This window comes from Myotis daubentonii, chromosome 8 (assembly GCF_963259705.1).
Source record: "Myotis daubentonii chromosome 8, mMyoDau2.1, whole genome shotgun sequence".
In the NCBI taxonomy this organism is placed as follows: domain Eukaryota; kingdom Metazoa; phylum Chordata; class Mammalia; order Chiroptera; family Vespertilionidae; genus Myotis; species Myotis daubentonii.
The window spans coordinates 3,792,983-3,815,239 of NC_081847.1; the positions used below are offsets into that span (position 1 = coordinate 3,792,983).

General features: G+C 56.1%; 2 protein-coding genes and 1 long non-coding RNA gene across 8 annotated transcripts; 2 read left to right on the forward strand and 1 right to left on the reverse strand.

Annotated features, from left to right (window-relative positions):
• Positions 1–13: 13 nt before the first annotated feature.
• PSMA7 (proteasome 20S subunit alpha 7) lies at positions 14–6,339 on the forward strand. The gene is made up of 7 exons (XM_059705148.1): positions 14–231; positions 2,513–2,639; positions 3,636–3,760; positions 4,371–4,493; positions 4,889–5,008; positions 5,694–5,756; positions 6,122–6,339. The coding sequence occupies exons 1-7, from the start codon at positions 136–138 to the stop codon at positions 6,212–6,214; spliced, it is 747 nt and encodes a 248-aa protein (XP_059561131.1). The 5' UTR covers positions 14–135; the 3' UTR covers positions 6,215–6,339.
• Positions 6,340–7,781: 1,442 nt separating this feature from the next.
• Positions 7,782–9,831, forward strand: LOC132239175 (uncharacterized). Its single transcript, XR_009453993.1, has 2 exons — positions 7,782–8,754; positions 8,828–9,831. It is a non-coding gene; the product is annotated as an uncharacterized LOC132239175 (long non-coding RNA).
• LSM14B (LSM family member 14B) lies at positions 9,027–19,507 on the reverse strand. 6 transcript variants are annotated; one of them, XM_059705151.1, is made up of 10 exons: positions 19,182–19,502; positions 17,302–17,465; positions 16,301–16,430; positions 15,447–15,563; positions 13,248–13,418; positions 12,957–13,034; positions 12,590–12,751; positions 12,179–12,329; positions 10,522–10,706; positions 9,832–10,064 (listed from the first exon to the last, which is right to left on the reverse strand). In XM_059705151.1, exons 1-9 carry the CDS (start codon positions 19,486–19,488, stop codon positions 10,535–10,537), a joined length of 1,452 nt encoding a protein of 483 aa, XP_059561134.1. In that variant the 5' UTR covers positions 19,489–19,502; the 3' UTR covers positions 9,832–10,064; positions 10,522–10,534. The 6 variants fall into 6 exon arrangements, with proteins under 6 accessions (XP_059561132.1, XP_059561137.1, XP_059561135.1 ...); XM_059705149.1 differs by lacking the exon at positions 12,179–12,329 and having other exon boundaries at positions 9,027–10,064; positions 19,182–19,507; XM_059705154.1 differs by lacking the exons at positions 12,179–12,329; positions 19,182–19,502 and adding an exon at positions 18,301–18,633 and having other exon boundaries at positions 9,027–10,064.
• Positions 19,508–22,257: the final 2,750 nt, after the last annotated feature.

The window sequence follows — 22,257 nt, forward strand, 5'->3', positions numbered from 1 at the left end:
GCCGACGCTCCCCGACGCCGCCAGACGCAGTGGGAGGTGCCGGGCGGGCGCGGCACGGCCGAGCGGAGCGCTGAGTCGTGGGCCGCGCGGCGGTGAGTGTGCGCTTTTCCTGGCCCCGCCGCGCCGCTCGCCAGCATGAGCTACGACCGCGCCATCACCGTCTTCTCGCCCGACGGCCACCTCTTCCAAGTGGAGTACGCGCAGGAGGCCGTGAAGAAGGGCTCGACCGCGGTGAGCGGCGAACTCTGCGCCCGGGCCGGGCTGGGCGGCCGGAAGCAGGCGGTCCCGGGGGTGCTGCTGGAATCGGGGCGGCCCGTGGCGCGGGGGCGCGGGAGGTGCGGTGAGCCGGCAGGGGCTCGGCCGGGGGATCGGGGGGGCCCCCGGATGTGGGTGCACCTAGGAATCCGCGAGGCCCGGACTGGTCTCTCTGCCGGGGCGGGGGGTGCACGAATCGAACGGGACTCCCGGCAATGGACAGCAGGGGGCTCTGGAGGGCGCGTCCGAATGAGGCCCGGAGGCGCTCCCACGGCCCGCGGGAGGCCCGGGTGCGTCCTGCCACTGAGCGCAGGCCGTGGCCGCGCTGACAGTCTCCTCTTTTCTGTCCGATTGGCCTTTGGGAAGTAGCGCCCTGGCGTTAGTGGGACACAGGAGCCGGGCGTCGGTGTCCCGGAAGGAAATGGAAAGGGCACGTTGTGCACTGTGGTGCCCGGGCGGGGAGCGGCAGGACAGGACAGTCTGATGGGACTGTCCTCCGAACACGGTTTTCAACAAGGGCCGTTGAGGGGGTGTTAGCTGGTGATCGGCAGGTACTTTGCAAACTAGCAAATAGGGTCCGATTGATGAGCTTCAAGTGCCGCCTTCCTCTTGCCTCTCGGTAGTGCAGAGCAGGCCTAGGAGGAGACGGCCATCTTGCAACCCGCCGCCCCGCCCCCGCCCGCTAGTGCCCGTATGGCCGGGTGTGGGCTGTACTGAGGCCCCTGCATGTGACCAGGGCCCGGCCGGGCACGCTGGCTGCTCACTGGCTCTGTGAGTGTTAAGTAAGCAGGTGACTTAAGTGCATCCAATAGGCCCCAGTTAGGGGACTTGCCCCACCAGGGAGAGCCCAGTCCTCGGTGCAGGTGGGCTTCCAGGAAACAGTGGAGGTTCTTGGTGTGAGCTGAGTGGCTCCCACTGAGCTGGAGGTTCTCCCCTGGTTCTCCGGGGTGGGCAGTGCGCTGACCCACTGTCCTGAGCCGGACCTCTCATTTTGAAATTCATGACGTCGTTGTCAGTTTGCTTATGGTCAGTTTTTCTTTTATTACCTGGGATTTCAGAGATTTGAGCCAGCAGACCAAAGAAAGCGCACGGTTCTGTGAATTTTGATGTTTCAATTTCTTGAACACTTTTTGAAATTAAGATCAGAATCCATCTTGTGGCCTAACTCAGCTTAAAGAGCACTGGAACGAGAGTGCTGGCCCTCTCCCCTGCCCCCATCTGATGGGGCTGGCTTTGCTTAACCACCTAGCACCTCTGGGCCTGCCTGCCTGTCCTGGGGAGCTCTGAAGATCCCTGAGACAGTAGGGGAGACAGCACCTTGAAATCTGACACCGCAGGCCAGTACTTCACCACGTCATTTTGCACCCAGAGGCATTTGGTAGCCTCTGCAGACATTGTTCATTGTCCAAGACTATAGAGCAGGGGTCCTCACACTACGGCCCGCGGGCCACATGCAAATACAAATATTGTACTTGTTCCCGTTTTGTTTTTTTACTTCAAAATAAGATATGTGCAGTGTGCATAGGAATTTGTTCATAGTTTCTTTTTAAACTATAGTCCGGCCCTCCAGCGGTCTGAGGAACAATGAACTAGCCCCCTGTTTAAAAAGTTTGAGGACCCCTGCTATAGAGGGTGCCTCTGGCAACTAGAGGTAAACACCTTACAGTGCACAGGCAGCCCCCACCTCAAAGAGTTAGCGCCCAGGCTGAGGAGCCCTGCTCTGAACGAAGTGTGGGTGTTGCTTCTCTGAGGGACTGACCCCGTTTGTCTCCACCTGCATTGCTGAGGTCAGAGGTGGGGTGGGGGGTTAACACGCAGTAATCTTAAGGCATCCTCCCCTGGTCAGTGTCAGCCATAAACGATGCTAACCTCCCAGGAATAGTTGGTACAGGGTCCTGCACACATTCAAAGGGTGGGCAGTGGTATAGGCCACAAGCACAGAACCACGACTTTCAGGACACCTGGCTTGGACCCAGGGTCTTGGGCTGCAAGGCCTTTCATATGACTGATTCAGTGGGTTGAGTGACACACATGCACACTGATGACACCGCAGTCCTTGTTAGTGGTGGTGTCATTGAAGCTACAGGACTGGGCACAGTCACGACAGCTGGGGGAGCTCTGCCACAGATAAGTAGCCATGGTTGGCCAGTGTGGCGCCCACAGCGGTGGCCTGGGACCCTGAACACCTGCTCAGAGCTCCGTGCCTGCTGCACACCCTCAGGTCACTTTCTTAGTGCTGTGTTGGTTTTTCTTGAAGGTTGGCGTTCGAGGAAAAGACATTGTTGTTCTTGGTGTGGAAAAGAAGTCGGTGGCCAAACTGCAGGATGAGAGGACAGTGCGGAAGATCTGTGCCCTGGATGACAACGTCTGCATGGCGTTCGCAGGTGAGCCTGGGGCCAAGCAGAGCTTTGGAAGATGTGTGAACTGGGTAAACCCACGTCCTTTAACCCTTTGCGGTCCAATTTTATTTTTGGAATTCAAACAGTCTGGTCCAAATTAATTGACGGGATTGAATGTTGAACCGGTTTGCAGTGTCGACCTCAGCCTCGATGTTGGACCTGCTCCTAGCGCCTGGTCTGTCTAGTCAGCATCCACGTTGGATCAAAAAGGGTTAAAGCAATGGATTGGGGCCTTTAAAGGGTTGGCCATGGTTTCTTGGTGAGGAGGTTCCCTGCCCCTGGTGGCTGGAGCAGAGGCTGCAGGAATGGCTACCCCAGGACATGGGGCTTTGCTGTCACATCCATTGTCATCGGCCTGTCCCTGATTATAGTTACTGTCTAGAGCAGGGGTAGGCAAACTTTTTGACTCGAGGGCCACAATGGGTTCTTAAACTGGACCGGAGGGCCGGAACAAAAGCATGGATGGAGTGTTTGTGTGAACTAATATAAATTCAAAGTAAACATCATTACATAAAAGGGTACGGTATTTTTTTTTTTAGTTTTATTCATTTCCAGCGGGCCGGATTCGGCCCGCGGGCCGTAGTTTGCCCACGGCTGGGCTAGAGAGAGGTCAGGCTTTCTACAGCTACTGCGCCTGTGCAGTGGGGCCAGCAGGAGCTGTGTTCTCAGCACTCTCCTCCCTTGGTGGGTGCATTTGGGGAACATACCAGTTCTCCTGTGCTAAACGAGGGTGACTTGCCTGATTTCACGGTGCCTGGCACACATAGCTCTTCATGAGCCCAGAGGCTGAGCGGTCCACCCAGCTGGGGTCAGTGCTGCCAATGGACCCCGTGCTGGGCTTTAGAGCAGCGGTTGCCAACCTTTCGGACCACTGGTTGGCGACCGCTGCTTTAGAGGACTGGTTTTGAACCCTTGCTGTCTGCTCATGTGATCTGGGTCTCTGATCGTGGCCATGTGGTGATGCTCTCTGCTGTCCTGTAGGCCTTACCGCTGATGCGAGGATAGTCATCAACAGGGCACGAGTGGAGTGCCAGAGCCACCGGCTGACGGTGGAGGACCCGGTCACCGTGGAGTATATCACCCGCTACATCGCCAGCCTGAAACAGGTAGGCCCCACCTGCGGCTCGGCTCTGGACACGTGTGGTCACTGCTTGGTCCTGAGGGTGTCCTGCTGTGGTGTTGGTGCTGGCACACGTCCCTGCGGGAAATTCGAGGCCTGCACTCGTTCGGTGCCCAGCCCTGCTTGTGCATGTGTTTGCTGTCACTTGCCCACGTTGGTGGCATCGTTCTTGTTGATGGGCATGGGGCAGTCCACACGCCTATTTCTGGAGGGAAGGGATAGTTTTATCTTGCCATTCTGAGTGATGGTCACTAAGGAGTTGGGAGGGGCTGGAAGCCACCCCTGCCCTAAGGTGAACTGCTGGTCACCTTTCAAACCAGCTGTGCAGCCAGAATGTGTGTCTGCTGTCCCACCCTCCGCATGGCCTCAGCTGTGCTCCATGGGGTGGCCCTGGGCACAGCCTGGCTGACTGGGTGAGAATGCAGAAAAGAAGAGAGGGAGCCTCCGATTGCAATTCTTGCTCATCCTTTGATGTAACCTGAGGAGGGGACCTGGGGCTATCCTCATCCCTCACTAAGTGCAGTGGAGACTTCTCGTGGGCGTGGGCGGGCTTGTGGTGCTGAGATGGCACAGTGACGTGTTCCGTTTCCTGTCAGCGCTACACGCAGAGCAATGGGCGCAGGCCATTTGGCATCTCAGCCCTTATTGTGGGTTTCGACTTTGATGGCACCCCCAGACTCTACCAGACTGACCCGTCCGGCACATACCACGCCTGGAAGGTGAGTCCCTGGGAGAGAGGGTTTACAGGCTGTGTTGCCACAGTAAAGGGGCTTGGGAGGCCACTGGGGGTCTGTGCCTCCCTCAGGTGCGTGTGTGCACACAGCCTGTTGAACAGCACTGTTTGGGAGGAAGGCAGTGAGCTATAAGGACTCATGGCTTAAAGTGAAATGGCCACGAGTCTTTCAGTAATGAAATGGTATCTACTATTGGTGAGAATCAGCACAGCCCCAAATAGCCCTCAGCCAATGGAGGGCTCGGGGCAGGGCCGGGTGCCCAGGCTGCTCTCAAGCACAGGACACGGGACGAGTAGGGTGGCGGCTGGCTGGCCCAGACAGTGGCCAAGTTGTTGGTTTGGGTCTGGATTGTCCTGTGACATATAACACTCCGCTCTCAGGCCAACGCCATAGGCCGGGGCGCCAAGTCAGTGCGTGAGTTTCTGGAGAAGAATTACACTGACGAAGCCATCGAGACAGACGATCTGACCATCAAGCTAGTGATCAAGGCCCTCCTGGAAGTAAGTTTGCCTTTGCATCTAGGCAAGCCAGTGAGGACACCCATGCCATGATAGTGTTCCCTGGGTGGGCTGGGTGGCAGGCCACAAGGGTTTGCTCTGCTCCGCCTGCTCCTGCATACGACTGGCACAGTCAGGGCACAGCTCACAACCACACTCAGCCTTCCTGGGCTCCAGCTGCTGGGAGAGCAGAAATTAGGAAGACTGCTGGGAGTTTTGGGGTCTTGGGCTTTGTCGAGACCTTACAGATGCTGGAGAGTGAAGCCAGAGGCAGAGAGAGGCTAGTTGGAGGCTAGGCTGGGGTCCAGAGAGCAGGGGCTTGGTGTCAGGAGCAGGGACCAGAGACCCAGCCAAGGTCTGACTGGCAGGAGGCAGCGTAGAAGCTGTGGGTGCTGGGACTGCAGTGTGCCCGGCCTGTCCCCTAGAGTGGCAGTGCTGGGTTTGGGTGCACAGGTCATCCTCTAAAGCAGCGGTCGCCAATCTTTCAGACCTCACGGACCACAGTGGTCTGCACCAGTTGGCAACCGCTGCTCCAAAGGTTTCCTTAAACCAGCGGTCACCAACCTTTCGGCCCTCATGGACCATAGTGGTCCACGGACCACCAGTTGGCGACCGCTGCTCTAAATAACCTATTTGGTCCTGAGGTGGGCGTGGCTGTCTAATGCTCTTCTCTCCGGCTCCTCCCAAGGTGGTTCAGTCAGGAGGCAAAAACATCGAACTGGCTGTCATGAGGCGGGACCAGCCCCTCAAGGTAAACGCATGTCTCTTGCTGTTTTCACAGTGGAGTGCTCCTGGGGACGGGCAGGGCAGTGCTGGTTCACGATGCTGTGGCTTTAGCACCAGGCAAGGCTCCCCACAAACGGGTGGGACGCAAGCATGCCAGGGCTGACTGCATGGTCACAGATGGTGATCGTGTGTGCTCCTGGCACGCGGACAAGCAGTCAGCAGCTGTGCAGGTTGGCTTCTGCTTTTCACTGATCCCCACACAGGCCACATGGCCTTGTCGACCCGCAGAAGCAGCTGTAGGGCGTCCAGGAGCCCCCTCCCTGTGGGGGCCTTACTGCACTGGGGCACCTCTTAGGCTGAGGGGCTAACCAGAAACACTCTCTTTGGTAGATTTTAAATCCTGAAGAAATCGAGAAATATGTGGCTGAAATTGAAAAAGAGAAAGAAGAAAATGAAAAGAAGAAACAAAAGAAAGCATCATGATCAATCAAATCTTGCTGGGAGCAATTTTTAAATGCAAATCATGGGTGATGTGAGAACCAATGGATGTGCGGGCACGGACATGCCATTGTCTGTGTCCTACAATAAACTTCCATGTTTTTAACCTCGCCTTTTCACAGCCCATGGGTCTTTGGGGTGGATTTATGGTAGCTTTTTTTTTTTTTTTTTTTAATTGACTTTAGAGTGGAAGGGAGAAAGAGAAACATTAATTTGTTCCACTTATTTATGCGTTCATTGTTTGATTCTTGTATGTGCCCTGACCGGCATCCTGCGACCTTGGCGTAACTAACCAACTGGAATTACAGTAGCTCTTGCAGAAATGGAGTCGACCCCCGGGGTCAGTCTCTAAAAGCTTTCCTGAGTGTGAGCTTTCCTCCTTAGTCTTCGTTGCCAGGCTCCCAGACAACAGCCACAGACTGAGTGGGGGTCGTCCCGCACGCAGTGCCAGGGGTGTTAGGGTTGCAGTGCGAGACTGTTGTAGGCAGGGGCACCTGGCACTTCTAACCCTCCTTTTCTTATTACAAATAAGTTGATTGTTCCTTTGACCTTTGTTCAAGCTCCCATTTAACATCAGGTCAAGGACAGGAGCACAAACAGCACTCAGTTTAAGTGCTTACCCTAAAATTTGCTGAGCAGCAGTTGTGTTCAGAACTAGCCTTATGTTTATGGATTTACTAGGTCAGGTCAACATTTCTCATGTTTTCTCCAAGACTTCTGGTGCTTACTGTTACCCACCCTCTCGCTTTCTAATCTTTTTATCCTCACTGAGGATGTTTACTGATTTTGAGAGGAAGGCGGGGCGTACAGAAACATGGATCGGTTGTCTCCTGCATACGCCCTGACCAGGAATCAAACCCACAGCCCTTTGGTGTACGACAGTGGTCGGCAAACTTATTAGTCAACAGAGCCAAATATCAACAGTAGAACGATTGAAATTTCTTTTGAGAACCAAATTTTTTAAACTATATAGGTAAGTACATTGTTATGAACTTAATTAGGGTATGCCTAAGCTGGCCTTTGCTAAAAACGTCCACAATCTGATTGAGGTACGTTCGCTGAGGTCGACCCCTTCCAACTCTCCCATCCACACTCGTCTTGTATACTTGTTTCGTCTATCACCTTCCCAAAAACCGACTTCTGCGCATGGTTCGTGAAGTTTCAATCGCACTGTATGTGCGCGCCCGCACATGGTATTTTGTGGAAGAACCACACTCAAGGGGCCAAAGAGCCTCGGTTTGCTGACCACTGGTGTACGAGATGAAGCTCCAACCGACTGAGCCAGTGCCTCGCTCACTTTTTTTTTTTTTAATATATTTTATTGATTTTTAACAGAGAGGAAGGGAGAGAGATAGAAACATCGATGAGAGAGAAACATCGATCAGCCGCCTCCTGCACATCTCCTACTGGGAATGTGCCGGCAACCCAGGTACATGCCCTTGACCGGAATCGAACCTGGGACCTTTCAGTCCGCAGGCCGACGCTCTATCCACTGAGCCAAACCGGTTTCGGCTCGCTCACTTTTTAACCAGAAAACCTATCCTCCTAGCCCAGAGATGGCGAACCTTGAGCTCAGCGTGTCAGCATTTTGAAAAACCCTAACTTAACTCTGGTGCCGTGTCACATATAGAAATTTTTTGATATTTGCAACCATAGTAAAACAAAGATATATTTTTGATATTTATTTTATATATTTAAATGCCATTTAACAAAGAAAAATCAACCAAAAAAATGAGTTTGCGTGTCACCTCTGACACACGTGTCATAGGTTCGCCATCACTGTCCTAGCCTCTAGGCCAGCAGCAGTGTAGGTCAGTCTTAATGTCCCTACAGAAAACCTAACAAGCCCATTGGCCTGCCACTCTGCGGGAGGCTGCTGGTCTTGGTGACGGGGGGGCTTTTGGGTCCCTGAGCTGGTTGCCCCTTACCAACTCTGCTAGGATTCTAGGGTCCCCTTTCTGCCTCAGTCAGTAGCTTTCTTACTCCACATTCCCCTTGAGGGCACATGTAATCTACCTTCTAAAAAGGAGTCAAGAGGCCCAGATACTTTAGTCCAGCCTAAAACAGGCAATTGTCAGAATGGTTTTCAGTTGAAGACTTGAGCAGCAAGGTTGGTCACACATGGTAACTGAATTGACAATATGTAGAATCTCAGCACAGAGAATATTTTAGTTCAACTGTTCCCAACTAATTTCAAATTCGTGCCCTGGCTATCTGAATCTAGCATGTGCACCTGGGAGGATTGTTTTCATTGGTCAAGGATGTTAGTTGCAAAAAAAAAAAAAAAAAAAGTTTGCCCAAAACTTGTCAAATTATGAATGACGGCCAGGCCCAGACCTCAGAGGCCTGCTGCTCAGTCCAACTCTGGGCCTGACTGGAACACAGGCAGGTATGGAAGGACGAAACAGCTGACCAGTGTGTTGCTTCTAAAGTCACCCAAAACCCATTAGAGTGGAGGGATGCTTCAAAGTCTGAAACCAGCCTGTCTGCTGCTCTGCATAGTCCAGGGCCCAGCCCTGGAACAGGTTCGAAGGCACTGAGAACAGGGACACTCAGAGGCTGTGTAAAGGGTGGGCCAAGGAACCATTTCTGAATCAGGTTCATTTGTGAACTGAGTTTTAGAAACTACTTTGTGTCACGAAAGCAGAGCCACTCATCCCAAAAGGGTGGCCCATGGTGAACGGGCCTGACACTGCCCAGTCCAGCTGAGACAAGAGCATCAGACCACTGGGGCAGGCCTGTCGGGTGTGATGGGGTTCAGGCAGAGTCAACAGGACCACTTACTTTCAAAGCAGAGAAGATTTTAAAGTTTGCGTGTTTATTTTAATTACAATATACATTACTCCAACAGAGCAGCCCCACTGCTACATTCTAATTCTTAGCCATTAAGTCCTACAAAAATAAACCAAGCTTTTACAGAAACTTAATACAGAACCGAAATCTTTATAGCTGTCTAGGGACTTAGTTACCAAGGTGCTTATGTTCACCAAGATGCCCTGTCTTCAGGGGGGGGAGCATGCTTGTACTAAGGTGACCCATTTACTCATGCAACAGTTTACATCCCACCTCCCTCCACCCACCTACAAAACAAACACAACTATTTACAACTCGCTGTCAGCCGAGCTTGCAAAAAAGACTGGCTCATTTCCAAGTGGATGAGACTCGAACAGTGGTCCGAGTCCAACACTGACTGGCAGGACAGAGAGGATGGGTATGCCACCCCAATCCTGACTCCTATAGAAGCCAGGCTCTGAGTAACAGCTCCCAGCTCATGTTCAGGACCCTTCTGTGCCTCCAAGAGTGCCAGCCTGCCAGTCCCAACCTCAACACCACCACCCTGGACATCAGGTGGTCTGCTGCTCACACATGATCTGCGGGAACTCCACTTTCCCTGCTGGGGCCCACGCGACCCCACACCCCCTGGGGTGGCCCTGCCTTGCTCCTGAGGCCCACCAGTGGCAGTGGGGGTACCAGGCCAGCAGCATGAGCGCCAGCTGGGTGACAGCTGTGCCTGGCTGCCACATGGTCCACTTTAAAAGTCAAAGTTGTCCCCCCAAAATTTTTTTTTTCAAAGTGAAGATCAAGCTTTCGCTCTAGAAAACTTTTTGCAAAACACCAAAACCTTAGGTAGACTGTGCATAACTGAAGAGGAAAGACCCAGAGACCTCAGAAAGGTCACCCTAAACACTCCCCGAACATGAGCAGTTCTAACTCGGACCATGTCCAAGTTCCATGACGTCAAAACAAAAGTAATAAACGGTGACCCAACGCCTGTCTGTCCAGTAAGTGCAGCGTCCTCACTCGGCTTCGTTTCTGCCGCTGCCTCTGCAGGAGCCTGCAGGGGGAACATGACACCACATGAGTGGGCTCAGCAGGCGTCCCCCCATGTCAGGCCAGGGCTTCCTAGACTCCCCCATCACAACCCACCAGGAAAATTCCTTCTGTATGCATGCTGTAGCAGGCAGCTCTGGGTCCCATCCACCATGACCCTCTTACCACCCAGACCCTAAGGGGCACACACGTCACCTGGGACCTCGTGAAAAAGGCAGGGCCAGGCTGCACCAAGACCCTGGCTTGTCACCAGCTCTCCTGGCTGACCCCTCTCCCCTGAGGAACAAGCACCGGCCCTCCTGCACGGGAACCCACTTTGACAACCCTGGGTCCGGGGTCCCCAAGAGCCCCCTGGAGATTTGAGGGCGGGCCTCACCTCTGCGCTTCCTGAAGAGGCTCCCTGCAGGGGTACTGCAACCCCATGCCCTCCCCTTAGAGGACCCTGCAAGTCACCCACTCACCTCCGGCTGCTCTTCACACTCTGCCAGTCCCGGCTCTGTGGGAAGTCGGGTTGCGCCGGGTGGTGCCACTGCCCCTGCCCCCCCGCAGTCCGCCTCGGAATCCACGGCCACGAAGAAACCTTCCTGACACCCCAAAGGTCTCCGTGTTGAGCTTCCTCTCCTCAGCCCACGTGGTCCGCCTGGAACTGAAACAGACAAGGGCTGTGAAAACTGACTGCAGGGGCAGCCATCCCAGCTTTCTGAGCCTGGGAGGAAGGACAGTCACTGTGTTCCTGGAGCCATTCGAGGGCGACCCAGCTGGCCCCCTGCAGTTGGACAACCAACACTACAGGTGCTCCAGGCCCGTTCCTCACGGGACTAGGCTGCTGGGCACAGAGCTCACACCTCTGTTCCCCAAACAAGCCCGTGACACTAGTGCACTCCAATGGAAGCCGCCTGCTTGCTGGGCTCAGGCCTGCACAGTCTCCAAGGCCTGGAGCAGACCATGGGCCCCCCCCCCCCCCCCAAACAGGTTTCTACCAGATGAGGAGGGGCTGGGTTAAATGGGCAGGGTCCCCAAGAGTGTGCTTGTACTTTACGGGTGCTGGGGACCAGCACAGCATGGCTCCAGAACCCTTTGAGCTCCCCAAGCACCGCTAGTAAATACCCGCAACTGTTAACAATCCTCATTTAAAGAAACAGCAGCTATGTCCCAGCTGCCACTGAGGCCAACCAGCTGTCCTCACATCCTGCCAGCAAACCATCAGACCCACCTTCAAAGCAGTTTAGAAGCCAAGCCTCTCTCCATCACCAGGCCCAGTTGAGACACCTGAACTATTGGAAAGTTGCCACCTGCAGCCACTCTCACCGAAGACCCACGTGGTAAAAGGTCAGGTGGCTTCAATCCTGGGCTCCCAACCTCTGATAGCTGCCTGCCCTGCCCAACAGAAGAGGCTTGGAGACCTGCTCTCTTGGCCCATTTCGAGTCACGGCCCAGTTCTCCTCAATGCATTTCAATCTGTGTGTATCTTGCCCCTCCGCATCCACCCATCCCCGCCAGAAGACCTCAGCGCAGGAGGTGAGGACCCCCAGCCTGCTTTTGCTGCACCCTCTGTGCTCAGCAGTGCCTGACACTCTGCTTGCCAGTGGAGGGATCAGAGTTTCCGCAGCATGCCGCTCAGATTTCTCTCATGGTCTAGCTTGTTCACGGGGCAACACCTGAGTAACCAGCGGTCAGGTGCTGAAAACAAATCACACGAGGGGTGCCAGCCTCAAGCGTCAGGTGAAAGAGCACCCGGAACAGAACACTCCTAACATGCAGGCTGACTCAGGTCGCCCAGGCCTCAGGCCTCCAGGGTCAGCTGGGAATCAGGAAGAAAGTCCATAGTCACTCGGCTGGGGGGTGGGGCCAGCCCAGCCTCAATGGGCAGGGCAGAGAAGCCAGGAGGGAAGTGGGAGTGGGACTCGGGCAGACCCCTCAGTGCCTGTGACTGCCAGGGCCTCCCATGCTGCCACCACGGGATGGATTTGTCCACTGTAGCAGACATGTGAGTAGGGCCCTGAACCTGAGACCTGAGTGGTCACCAAGAGAGTGCGTCCCAGTCCTGGAAACTGAGGCAGTGTGTGTTTTCCCACCAGCTCACCCGGACCCCCATCCCTCTCACCCTCGCCCCCGCACCTGGTCTTGAGTTCAGAGGAAATGTTGTCGAAGAAGGATTTGGACTTGTCATAGTAGCAGTTGGGCCCCAGGTGGTCCTCCTCAGCAGGGGCCTCGTCATTCTGGGTCACCACTGCTTGGTCCTTCTCTTCCCCCTTCTCAGCTTTGTCATCTGCACAGAGAAGTGGAGCCCACTGAGTTGCTGGAGGCAGAAAAGCACCTCTGTCCTCGGCAGGCCCGCCGTCACTCAGCAGCCAAATGACTGCTCTGTGCTGAGTGACTTCTCCCTCCAGCCCATGCCATCCACCCTAAAGGGCACAGCTCCCACACTAGCCCCCATCATCACCACCCCATCTCACGGCTCCAGCTGTCTGACCCACTCTGTGGATACTCCATGGAGAACAAGGGAGATTTCCACATAAGGACTCTGACCTTTAAAGTTCAGTTTCTTCTTGAACTCCTTGTCCAGCTCCTCGCGGTTGAACTGGGCGTTTGCACTCTCAAAGTCAAAGTCCCCCTCAAACTTGATTGTGTTCTCCTTGATGTTGGTTGGGCGGCTCTGCCCTCTAGAGCGATTCCTTGTCCGTCTGTTTCCTGTGAGGAGAAACGACAGTCATGGCTGATGAGCCACCAACACAATATTACTGAGTGTGAGACAGATGACAAAGAGAGGAAAAGAGAGGAGAGCACACTGAAGCCACCATCGAGCCCTAGCACCCCTGAAACTGTGCCCAGAGAAGCAGGCAGGGTGGTTGGGGTGGGGGCAGAGAGCACGCCCAAACGTGGCAGCAGCTGTTACCTGATCTCCTCCTCTGGGGCCTCCTGTTCTCGTCGTTCACCTGCCCTGGCGTTTGCACAGCGGCTGGCTGAACTACATCTAAGGCGCAAAAGGGGAGAGTAAGGCAAGCGCCTGGCAGAGCAGAAGCTAGGAAGGAAGCAGGTGGCACCACCCAGGGGACATGCAGCAGGGGCCTGCCCTGCAAATGCATGTGGTGTTTGGGAGGGGCGCCATTTCTTTTACAAAGCCCCCAGGCAGCAGCGTGCACAGTGAGAAGAGGGAGTACACCCCAGGGAGCGAGTGTTTCAGTACCGCTGGCACTCTTGCCGCTTGGCGGGGCAGGGCGCCCGTTGAGCTGCACCCCCACAGTGCCCTTGCCGCCAGGTAACAGCTTTTTGGCGTTCAGGTTATCAAGAGAACCAGTCTGGACAGCCTGCTCCACCATGGGACTCTTGCCAACTGGGATGGATGGAAAACCAGCTCCTGAGTTGGGGAGAGAAGGCAGATTGACAACAGAGCAAAGGAGAAAGTTCCCCAGTCCCTGCAGACACTTCTGTTCAAGCAACCACCCAGAGAGGGTCTACCCAACCCAGCCCAAGCCCCCTCAGCAGGCTGCCCCTCTGCGGCTAGCCCCGGCAGCAAGGCCAGCTCAGCCTGGAAGCTGAGCTCCAGGCTCTTAAGAAACCCCTCAGAGGGAAAACAACTGGCCACAAGGAGCACCTCCCAGGTGGTCTAGGAATGGCTTTCAAAAAACCACACAAGCTCTGACCCCAAGGAGGCCTGGTGGTCCCGAGATGCTGTATGAGGATTTGTTCCCTACTAGCCCACGCTGAGCAAGAACCATCCCAGTCTGGGACTGTCCAGAAAATGCAGTGGTCAGCCATTGGAGTTAAGCTCTTGGGATACTGCTGTTTTTGCGTAAGGCAGAAAAGATGAGTAGCGCTGACTACAGAGAAGTGCGGCCTGCGGTGCTCTCGAGGGTCCAGGCTTGTCCTGAAGAAGGAAGACTTCCAGGCTGCCTTGGGCAATGGAGCTGCACTCCCAGCCCTGAGCACAGGACATACATGCTCAGGAACCGAGCCTCACAAGAGGGTCCTCTAAAGAAAGAGGACAGAGGGATGTGCCTCACTCACCAGCTGCCTACTCCCCTCTCACCCGGTCCTGGGTCTGTGGGTAGAAGTGCACCAAGGTCTGAGACAGAAAAGACCAGCCCTAACCTCGGGGTCCTTAGTCCGAGAGGGGCGGCTCAGGACAAGTGAAGATCACAATTTTTTTTCCAACAGGACAAAAGCCAGAGAAATTACTGTGACAAATTCCTTGTCACCCGATCAAAGTACTCCTAGGGCTGACTGGAACAGCACTGTCACAGGCAACCACAGTGTCCCTACAATGGGCACTGACCCAGAGCACTTCCTCTGGCCTGTCACCTCCCCAGCACAGCCTTCCCTGAGCGGCATAGCCCAACTGAGTCCGCACACTCTAGCACACAGGCAAGAACCTTGGGCCTCTGCTTTCTCTGACACCGAGGGAGCAGTTAAACCATCTTGCCTCGGCACAGTTTTCAGGGTCCTAAGAACAGAGTGTCTGTGTGACATTTAAGGAGGGAGAAGCATCACTTCTTGGTACCGCAAGTGCACTGGCGCCCGTGCAGGGCACATGCAAAGCACAGGCTGACAGGCACTATCCTGGACTGAGTGAGTCTCCACACGGTGTGGGCAGAGCTCTGCCCCCAGTCATGCATGTCAACTCCAAACCCCCAGCAAAACGCAAAGAACCAACGCCAGGCAAGGCCAGAAACCCCCACCACCAGCATTAACAGGCCGGACATCAGCCCACACTGTTCACCTGTCAAGAGCTCGGGCTGGTCACCCAACTTTAAAGCGGCTTCATCGTACTCAGCCATGTGAGGCCCAATTTTGATGAAAGGAATGTTTCCCAGGTCCCAGAGCTACATGCAGCTGCTCAACAGGCTCCCCCAGCAATCCAGACCACGGAGGACCGGCCAAAAGCCAGGGGACAGCCCTCTGAGCAGAGGGCAGTGCCCACACGTGGCAGTGACAGCACAGCAAGCGAAGGGCTCCCTGGTCCTTTCTAGCCCTTCTTTAAAACCAGGGTTCCGCCGAGCCGGTTTGGCTCAGTGGATAGAGCGTTGGCCTGCGGACTCAAGGGTCCCGGGTTCGATTCCGGTCAAGGGCATGTACCCTGGTTGCGGGCACATCCCCAGTGGGGGGCATGCAGGAGGCAGCCGATCGATCTCTCTCATCGATGTTTCTAACTCTCTATCCCTCTCCCTTCTTCTCTGTAAAAAATCAATAAAATATATTTAAAAAAAAAAAACAAAAACCGGGGTTCCTAAGTCAGGACCATGTGCTGAACCAGAAACGCAGCTTAACTGATCCACAGGCTCAGCCAATTCTGTCACAGCCACTGTCCCTCTGGGCTATCTATGGTTTACCCGCCCCTGCTCTCAGGATGCAAAGACAGCGTGCAGTTCTCCCAAACTGCCGTTACCCTTGGAAGTGAGCTGGTGTGGCTCTGAGGACATGTCAGGCTCTGACACGGGCTGTGGAGATGGAGAGGAGCTAGGGCTGGAGGCTGCGGCTGAGGCTGGAGGGCTTACCAGCTTCTCTAAAAGAAGAGAAAGGAGAGAAGAGCAAAAAGAAAGGGCACAGATAAGTAATGAGACACTTGTCTTGCATTTAGCAGGCTTGGAAAGAGCCAAGCATCTCTCCTAGGACACTTTGCTCACACAAACCTGTTCTAGAAACACAAGGAGCCGGGCCGAGAGGGCACCGCCACACTAGGAGCAGCAGTCAAGACAACAGGACTCAGAAGCAAGGGACCCACACAACGTCAAGGGCCTGATCACACCCTATCGCCGGAGCAGGAGCGTGGTGGGTAAAGCTGCCAACCCCATGGCCTGACTGCTCCGAAGAGCTTCGGCCAGGCCCAGGCAGACCCTCACTGTGTGTTGGGATAGTCTTATTCCAGAGTTATTCAACTGGGGAAACAATTTCTGAGCAAGGCATCGACAGGAGAATGAAGAAGAAATAACCTGGCAGTGCTGTATTTCAGTTTCACATTTACAGGCTCACAAATGTGCAAGGAGTCAGACGCACTGTGATTACACCTGGAAGTTATCAGGTCTCTGAAGCAATGTACCACAGCCTCCCCCAGACCTGGGCTGACACCAAATGAACGTGGATTTGGTTCACCTGTTCCAGGACCCAGCCTGCTGCCTCCCCTGCTCTCAGTGAGTAGTCACTGAACGTCCTAGCACTCGAAGGACAGTGTCCCCATCAGAAGCTGAAGCCCGCTTCAGGAGGCCACAGCACAGCAGGTTAGCAGAAAGAAAGGTTACTCACCTAGACCCAAGGAAGCTGCATACTGCTGACTGAGCAGGGAGCTGGCGGCCAGCTGGCTGTAGGGCGGCATCCCTCTGAAGGGGCTGTAAGGCACGTGCGGCTGGAAGGAGGAGCCCGAGCCCAGGGAAGACTGAGCAAGGGGACACACAGGTGAGAGCAGCGCCAGGCCCCCGTCGCCCGGCCTGTTCAGACAGGGACAGACACCCGGATCTGCCAGCCTGCTTCTTGGAAGCTTGGGTGGCCCTCAGAGGGGTAAGCCCCCAGGATGGTCTAAGGGAGCTTACAGCTGCCTTGTCCACATTTTATCCCCAGCTCCACCTGCCCAGGTAATTCTCACTCAAATTTCTCCTAATTCAATTAATCCCTCTAATGGCTCCCCACTGCCTGCATCAGGTAGTCTAGGCTCTGCAAAAGAGAAGACACACCATCCTTGGCTTGGCCCTGCCCCCAATGGGAAGGAGGCCAAGAGTCCCCATTCTCTCAGGCCCACTTAGGGGTTTCTCCCTGCAGTTTGTGCTCCAAAGGAGCTGGTGAATACTTCATTTACAAGTCAAGAGAAAACATGAACCTGGGCTCCCTGGTAATCCTGGGCAAAACACACCATAACACAGCACTGCAATTTAACATCTGGGCAGTTACCAGAGCAAGTCCTGCTGTCCCTGCTGGCATCGTATGCCATGCACACCATCCCGCTGGGGATTTAGACTGACCCAACCAGAAACTATGGACAAACACCGATTCCCTGGGCACACTCGCCCCCCCTCTGACACTGACACATTCACACACACACACAGCATGTCTGTCTCCACACACAATACTGATGCTGCAGGAGTTAAGACTTTCCACAGCAACACCAACAGCCTGGACAAAAACTAAACAGCTTTTCATTAAAAGGCCATTCCTCGAGTTGAGTGCTCTGGCCAAACAGCCGACACCAAGTTCCACTTGGCCTCCAGCACCCCTCAGAGATTGTGTCCTACAGGCGCAGAGCCCGCACTCACTTGGACGATGGCGGGGTCCTGAGGGAGAGAGTGCTGAGCTTTTGGAGGTTCGCACACGGTGATGTCTTTGATATCGCTTCCCCGGAAAATGATGTACTCATAAATTTCCTCTCTGGGAGGGGCAGGCCTGTCTGTGGGACGGTCTTCAGTACCGAAGGACCTCACTTAGGAGCAGAGGAGAAAACACGTTAGTTGTCCCAGCCAAGACCATTCAACCAACCCTTTACGGCTACAGCCCCTTCCTTGGGTGCCACCCATAGCCCAGCACCGGGTTTCCACACTTCAACAACTCCCCCCTCCGATTTTCAAGGACAAGACCCCAGTTGGCAAAGCTCCAAAAAGTTCTAGGTCACGAAAAACCAAGCACAAGTCCCGTGCCTGGCAGCCTCACGAAGCTCAACGTGCTCACAGCAGAACAAGGTCTGCTCTGGGGAACCCCCCTGCACATCTCACTTGGCAGATTCAAAGCCCAACAGCTGCTTTTTGATGGGCACCTGCCACACACGAGCCCCGGGCAGTGCCCCCTTTTCTTGGAGAGAAGTGAATACATTGACAGAATCGTTCCCGCCCTCCGACCCATGCCAGCCAGGGAGGAGCCTTTACAGAGGGGATGCAGAGCTTGACCCGCCCCACCAGCTCGTGTCCACGGCGAGCTTCGCTACCCCAAGGCCCGGAGCCCAGCCAGGTCTCCCGAGATCTCTGGGGCGCCCTCTACCCAATCTGAGCACAACTCCACTGCGACCGGGAATGTCATGGAAATGTAGCCAAGTGCCCGGAGCACAAGGGAGCGCCCAGCTCCCGACACTGAACTACCTTCCTGAGCAGCGCAGCCTGCCCAGGACCGGAGCCCGAGGCCGGCTCCCTCTGACATGGGAGGGAGCGCTGCCCGCTAACAGGCTCTGGCGCCTCTCTCGCCTACCCAGATCCACACCAGCAGGGATTCTGTAGACCCGGCTGCGCTCCGCACTTCTCTGGAAGAGGCACAGAAAGGACACTCGCCATCTTTCTCGGAGGACGTAGACAAAGAAACTTTGAGGCCACCTCCTGCCTCAACAAGCCCAGAGAAGAGCCACAGCCCAACCATCTTCCTTCCACTAAGGGTCCCAGGAGGTCCGGTGTGGCTCCCTGCAAGCACCGGTCCCTTAAGGGTCCGCCCGCAGCCATGTCCGGGGGGCGCGGCAAGCACTTTAAACGGGGCACCTCGCTGCCAAGCTCCGATGCCCACATGCGTCCCGATAAGACGCTATTTACTCGGGCTCAAGGCCACGGCTGCTTAATCCTTTCCAGACGGGCCTGCAGGAGCAGAGTGTTCCCACCCCCGCCTTCTGGGGAGGCCGGAGCCCACTCCCCCGGACCGGCTGGTGGGCGCCAGCTGCCCCTCAGCAGGTGGGGAGGAAGCGGCCCAGCCACCGACCCCCACCTGCAGGAGGGCGCGAGGAGGGCGGCGCCGCGGGAGCTGGACCCGCCCCACCGCCCCTCTCCCGCGGGCTGGGCGGGCCGGCGGCACACAATAACGCCGGGGCGGGGACCTCGGTGCCGGCCGAGCCCCGGGCTCGGAGTGGAGGCCCGCGGGAGGGAAACAAGACCCGGGGGCGGGGGGGCCATGACAGGCGGCGAAGGGAGGAGGGTGCCAGGAGGGTGAGGGCCTGCGGGGGGAGGGGGTGTGCCCTGCGGGGGCGGGGGGAGGGGTAGCCGGGAGAAGATGGCCGAGGGGTGGGGGCCTGCGAGGGAGCCGGCCTGCGGGGGAGGGGTGGTCAGAGGCGTGAAGGCCCGGGGAGGTGATGCGGCCAGGATCCCGCGGGGACCCCGGGGGTGGGGGTCGGGGGCGGGCCGGCTGTTGGCGGGCGGGGCGGGCGGTTGGGGCGCCCGCGGGCCGCTACCTTTGGCGAGCGCCACGGTGGAGTTGTCCGTGTCTATGGTGTAGAGGATGCCCTCGTAACGGATCTGCGCCTTGGAGATGAGGCTGATCTTGCTGCCCAGGTACGGGGTGCCCGACGAACCACTCATGGCGACGGCCGCCGGCCGGGCCTGGCCCGCTCGCCTCCGCGCGGGCGCCGGGCCGTCCGCTCCGCCTCTGTGCGGCTCTCCGCCGGCGGGGAGACCCGTGAGGAGAGCAGCTAGCGAGCAGGCGCGCGCGACCGGGGTCTCTGAGGGGAGCGCGGGGGAGGAGGGGCCGCACAGCCACATCCGGGGCCTCGCCCCGCCCCGCACGCTCGCCGCCCATTGGCTCAGCGCGCCGGCCTCCCTTTAAATATGGCCGCGCCGCCTGCCGGGGGCGGGCCTCAGTCCTCGCCTGCGCAGTCGGCCGCGCCAGTCGCAGCTGGTTTCCTCCCTCTCCCCGCCCTTCGCCGTCGGCTCCCGGCGGGCCCCGCGCGGTGGTGGGCGGGTCTGCAGGAGGGTGGGACGCGGGGTGCGGAACGCGCGTGCGCGGGGCGGGGTGACGCCGGGGTGGGTGGTCCGGTCCCGCGGGGTGAAGCCGGGAGGAGGTCCCTATGCTGAAGGCAGGGGCCGGGGTCGCCCGCGGCCTGGGGTGCAGTGGTAGCTGCGTAACGAGCACTTCCGGCGCGTCAGTCACTGAATAGAACGAGCTGAGCGCATCTTCTCATTGAACCCTGCGCCTCTCCCAGACCTGGGGTGGCGTTCCCTGCGCCTTAAAATAAATACCACCCGCCACCAGGCCTGGCGGACCCGGGCGGTGCTGGGGAGGACTGGCGGCCCTCCGTCGGTTTGGGTTCCCCTTCCCCGCCAGCGCTCAGCTCCATCAGTGACTGCGCTCACTTGCTGTCTGCTTCTCTCTCGACTGTGCACATCAGAGCAGGGACCGCTTTGGGGTCCTGGAAAAAACTGTAGTGGGTAGTGACCAGTATTTTATAAAAGTAACACAGACTAAGTTAGAAAATATTAGAGTATTGGTTTGTGAAACAGTTATTTCACTTATACTTAGTATTCAGGTACTTGCTTAAGATGTGAATGCATTTCTGTGAGTACGAGGGGCGAAGGGGGAAGCGGAGGCAGAGAACTGACCTACTAAGCAAGGGAGGCGTCCTGACTCCCCTTTTCCAGGATAGCTGAGGGGGGCGGGCTCCTGCCCTTTGTAAACCCTGGTCTCTCCCGCACCCAGCAATATCTAGTAAGAGAACAGTAATGAGCCTGAGAAAAGGGAAACGTCTTCAAAATGTATCTGCCAAAACGCACCTGTATGCTCCAGAATTGCTTCTTGGCTCCTGGAAACTCACTGGTGAGAATGGGGGCAGCCCAGCCACAGAGTGCAGGCAGCCCCAGTGAGAGAACAATGGCAGGGGACTCCCCTCAGCACAGCACGACCTTCCCCAGGGGTGCACCTGTCTGGAGTAGCTGTTGCCCAGTTCTCTGGAGCATCTCACATCCTCCCCCCCCCCCCCCCCACTTTCAGGTCCAGAACATGACTTGCCCAAGGTCAAGGATGCTATGCTTCACACCTCTGGCATCTGAGCCAAAGCCTCAGGGTGTGTTGGGGGTAGGCTGCATTCTTCACTAATAGGAGCTGATTCTGTCTTGGAAAAGGAAGTTGGATCCAGAGCCCCAGAACCAGGGTGGGGTGCCGTTCCTGGAGACTCGGAGCTCACAAGGCCCCTGGGTGTGGGTGCAGCCAGGTGGCTTCCTGAGGACATTAGCCACAGAGCAAATACCTAGGCAGGGCAGAGGCTTAAAATAGACATGGCACACAGGCCCCGAACACTGGGCCTGCCATTCACCCTGTGGTGTCCCTGCCCAGAGTGCAGGGAAGGGCGCTTGCCAAAGGTCTCAGAAGGGGAGCAGTTGGGCTGGGACCTAAACTTGACCCAGGAGCCAACTGATGTGGCCTGTGTTCCAGGCGGGACACACTTGCCAAACACCTCCACCTTAAATAGCTCTTCATGGTGCCCACCCAGTCCTGAGTAAAGGGGTGTGGAGTGGTGAGGTGAGAAGCTGAAAAACCCTGGGCAGGTCAGGCTCCCTGCCTCAGTTTCTCCATTTACCAAATGGAGATTATAGCTCACCTGCCTGTCTCACTGTGGATGGGCGGGTCCCAGAATACAGTGCCCATAAAGGGTTTGAAAGAGGCCAACGGGCCCACCATCAGAGACCTGGTAAGCAGAGGACCACAGAGACAGCTGGCGAGGTTTCTGCTGCAACTTTGAGCCACTTATTAAGTGCCTACTGTATGTAGGAGGAGAAGCAGTCCCTATGAAAAGCAGGTGTGCCCTGGCCTGTGTGGCTCAGTAGAGGGTAGCAGGTTGGATTCCCAGTCAAGGGCATGTGCCTAGGTTGCAGATTCACATGCGGGAGGCAACTATTAAATGTGTCTCTCTCACATCGATGTCTCTCTCTCCCTCTCTCCCTCCCTCCTCTTTCCTTCCACTGTCTCTGGAAGTTAATGGAAATCCTCACTCCTTGGATAAGGATTAAAAGGGGAGGGGAAAAAAGCAGGTGCGACTGCCCTGGGTGTCATCACCAGTCCAGCTAGAGTCACACAGCCAATATCCTGCAGCAGGTGACTTAACACCTGTGACTTAACATACAACTTCAGGAAGAATGACCACATAACCATTGTTTTCACAGGAATTGGTTAGTAGGAGCAAAACAGAACAGGTAAAATGATTTAAAGAAATCTTAAAAATAGTTGGTCCAGCCCTGGCCAGTGTGGCTCAGTTGTTTGGGCATTGTCCTGTGCACCAAAGCTTGCTGGTTCGATTCCGGTCAGGGCACATGCCCCCATTTGTGGGCTCAAACCGCAGTAGGTGTGCAGGAGGCAGCCAGCCGATCCATGTTCCACTCTTACATCGATGTTTCTCCCCCTCCCTTCCTCTCTCTCTAAAAATCAATAAAGTTATTTAAAATAATAATAGTAGGTGGCCCACAGATAAGCAGAAACCAAGGCAGGGCTCTGAAAGTAGGGCTGAGGCAGTGAGACAGGACCTGGCCTGTCCCCTCCTC

What these genes read in the sequence shown, in the direction of transcription:
- PSMA7 (XM_059705148.1), top strand. Translation starts at nt 136, where the DNA reads ATGAGCTACGACCGCGCCATCACCGTCTTCTCGCCCGACGGCCACCTC. An exon ending in GCACATACCACGCCTGGAAG is followed by an intron (nt 4,494 to 4,888) that starts GTGAGTCCCTGG and finishes CTCCGCTCTCAG; the next exon opens with GCCAACGCCATAGGCCGGGG. An exon ending in GGCGGGACCAGCCCCTCAAG is followed by an intron (nt 5,757 to 6,121) that starts GTAAACGCATGT and finishes TCTCTTTGGTAG; the next exon opens with ATTTTAAATCCTGAAGAAAT.
- LSM14B (XM_059705149.1), bottom strand. Translation starts at nt 19,488, where the DNA reads ATGTGGCTGTGCGGCCCCTCCTCCCCCGCGCTCCCCTCAGAGACCCCG. An exon ending in AAGCGGCAAGAGTGCCAGCG is followed by an intron (nt 13,035 to 13,247) that starts GTACTGAAACAC and finishes TTTGCGCCTTAG; the next exon opens with ATGTAGTTCAGCCAGCCGCT. An exon ending in AGTGTGAAGAGCAGCCGGAG is followed by an intron (nt 10,065 to 10,521) that starts GTGAGTGGGTGA and finishes TTCCCCCTGCAG; the next exon opens with GCTCCTGCAGAGGCAGCGGC.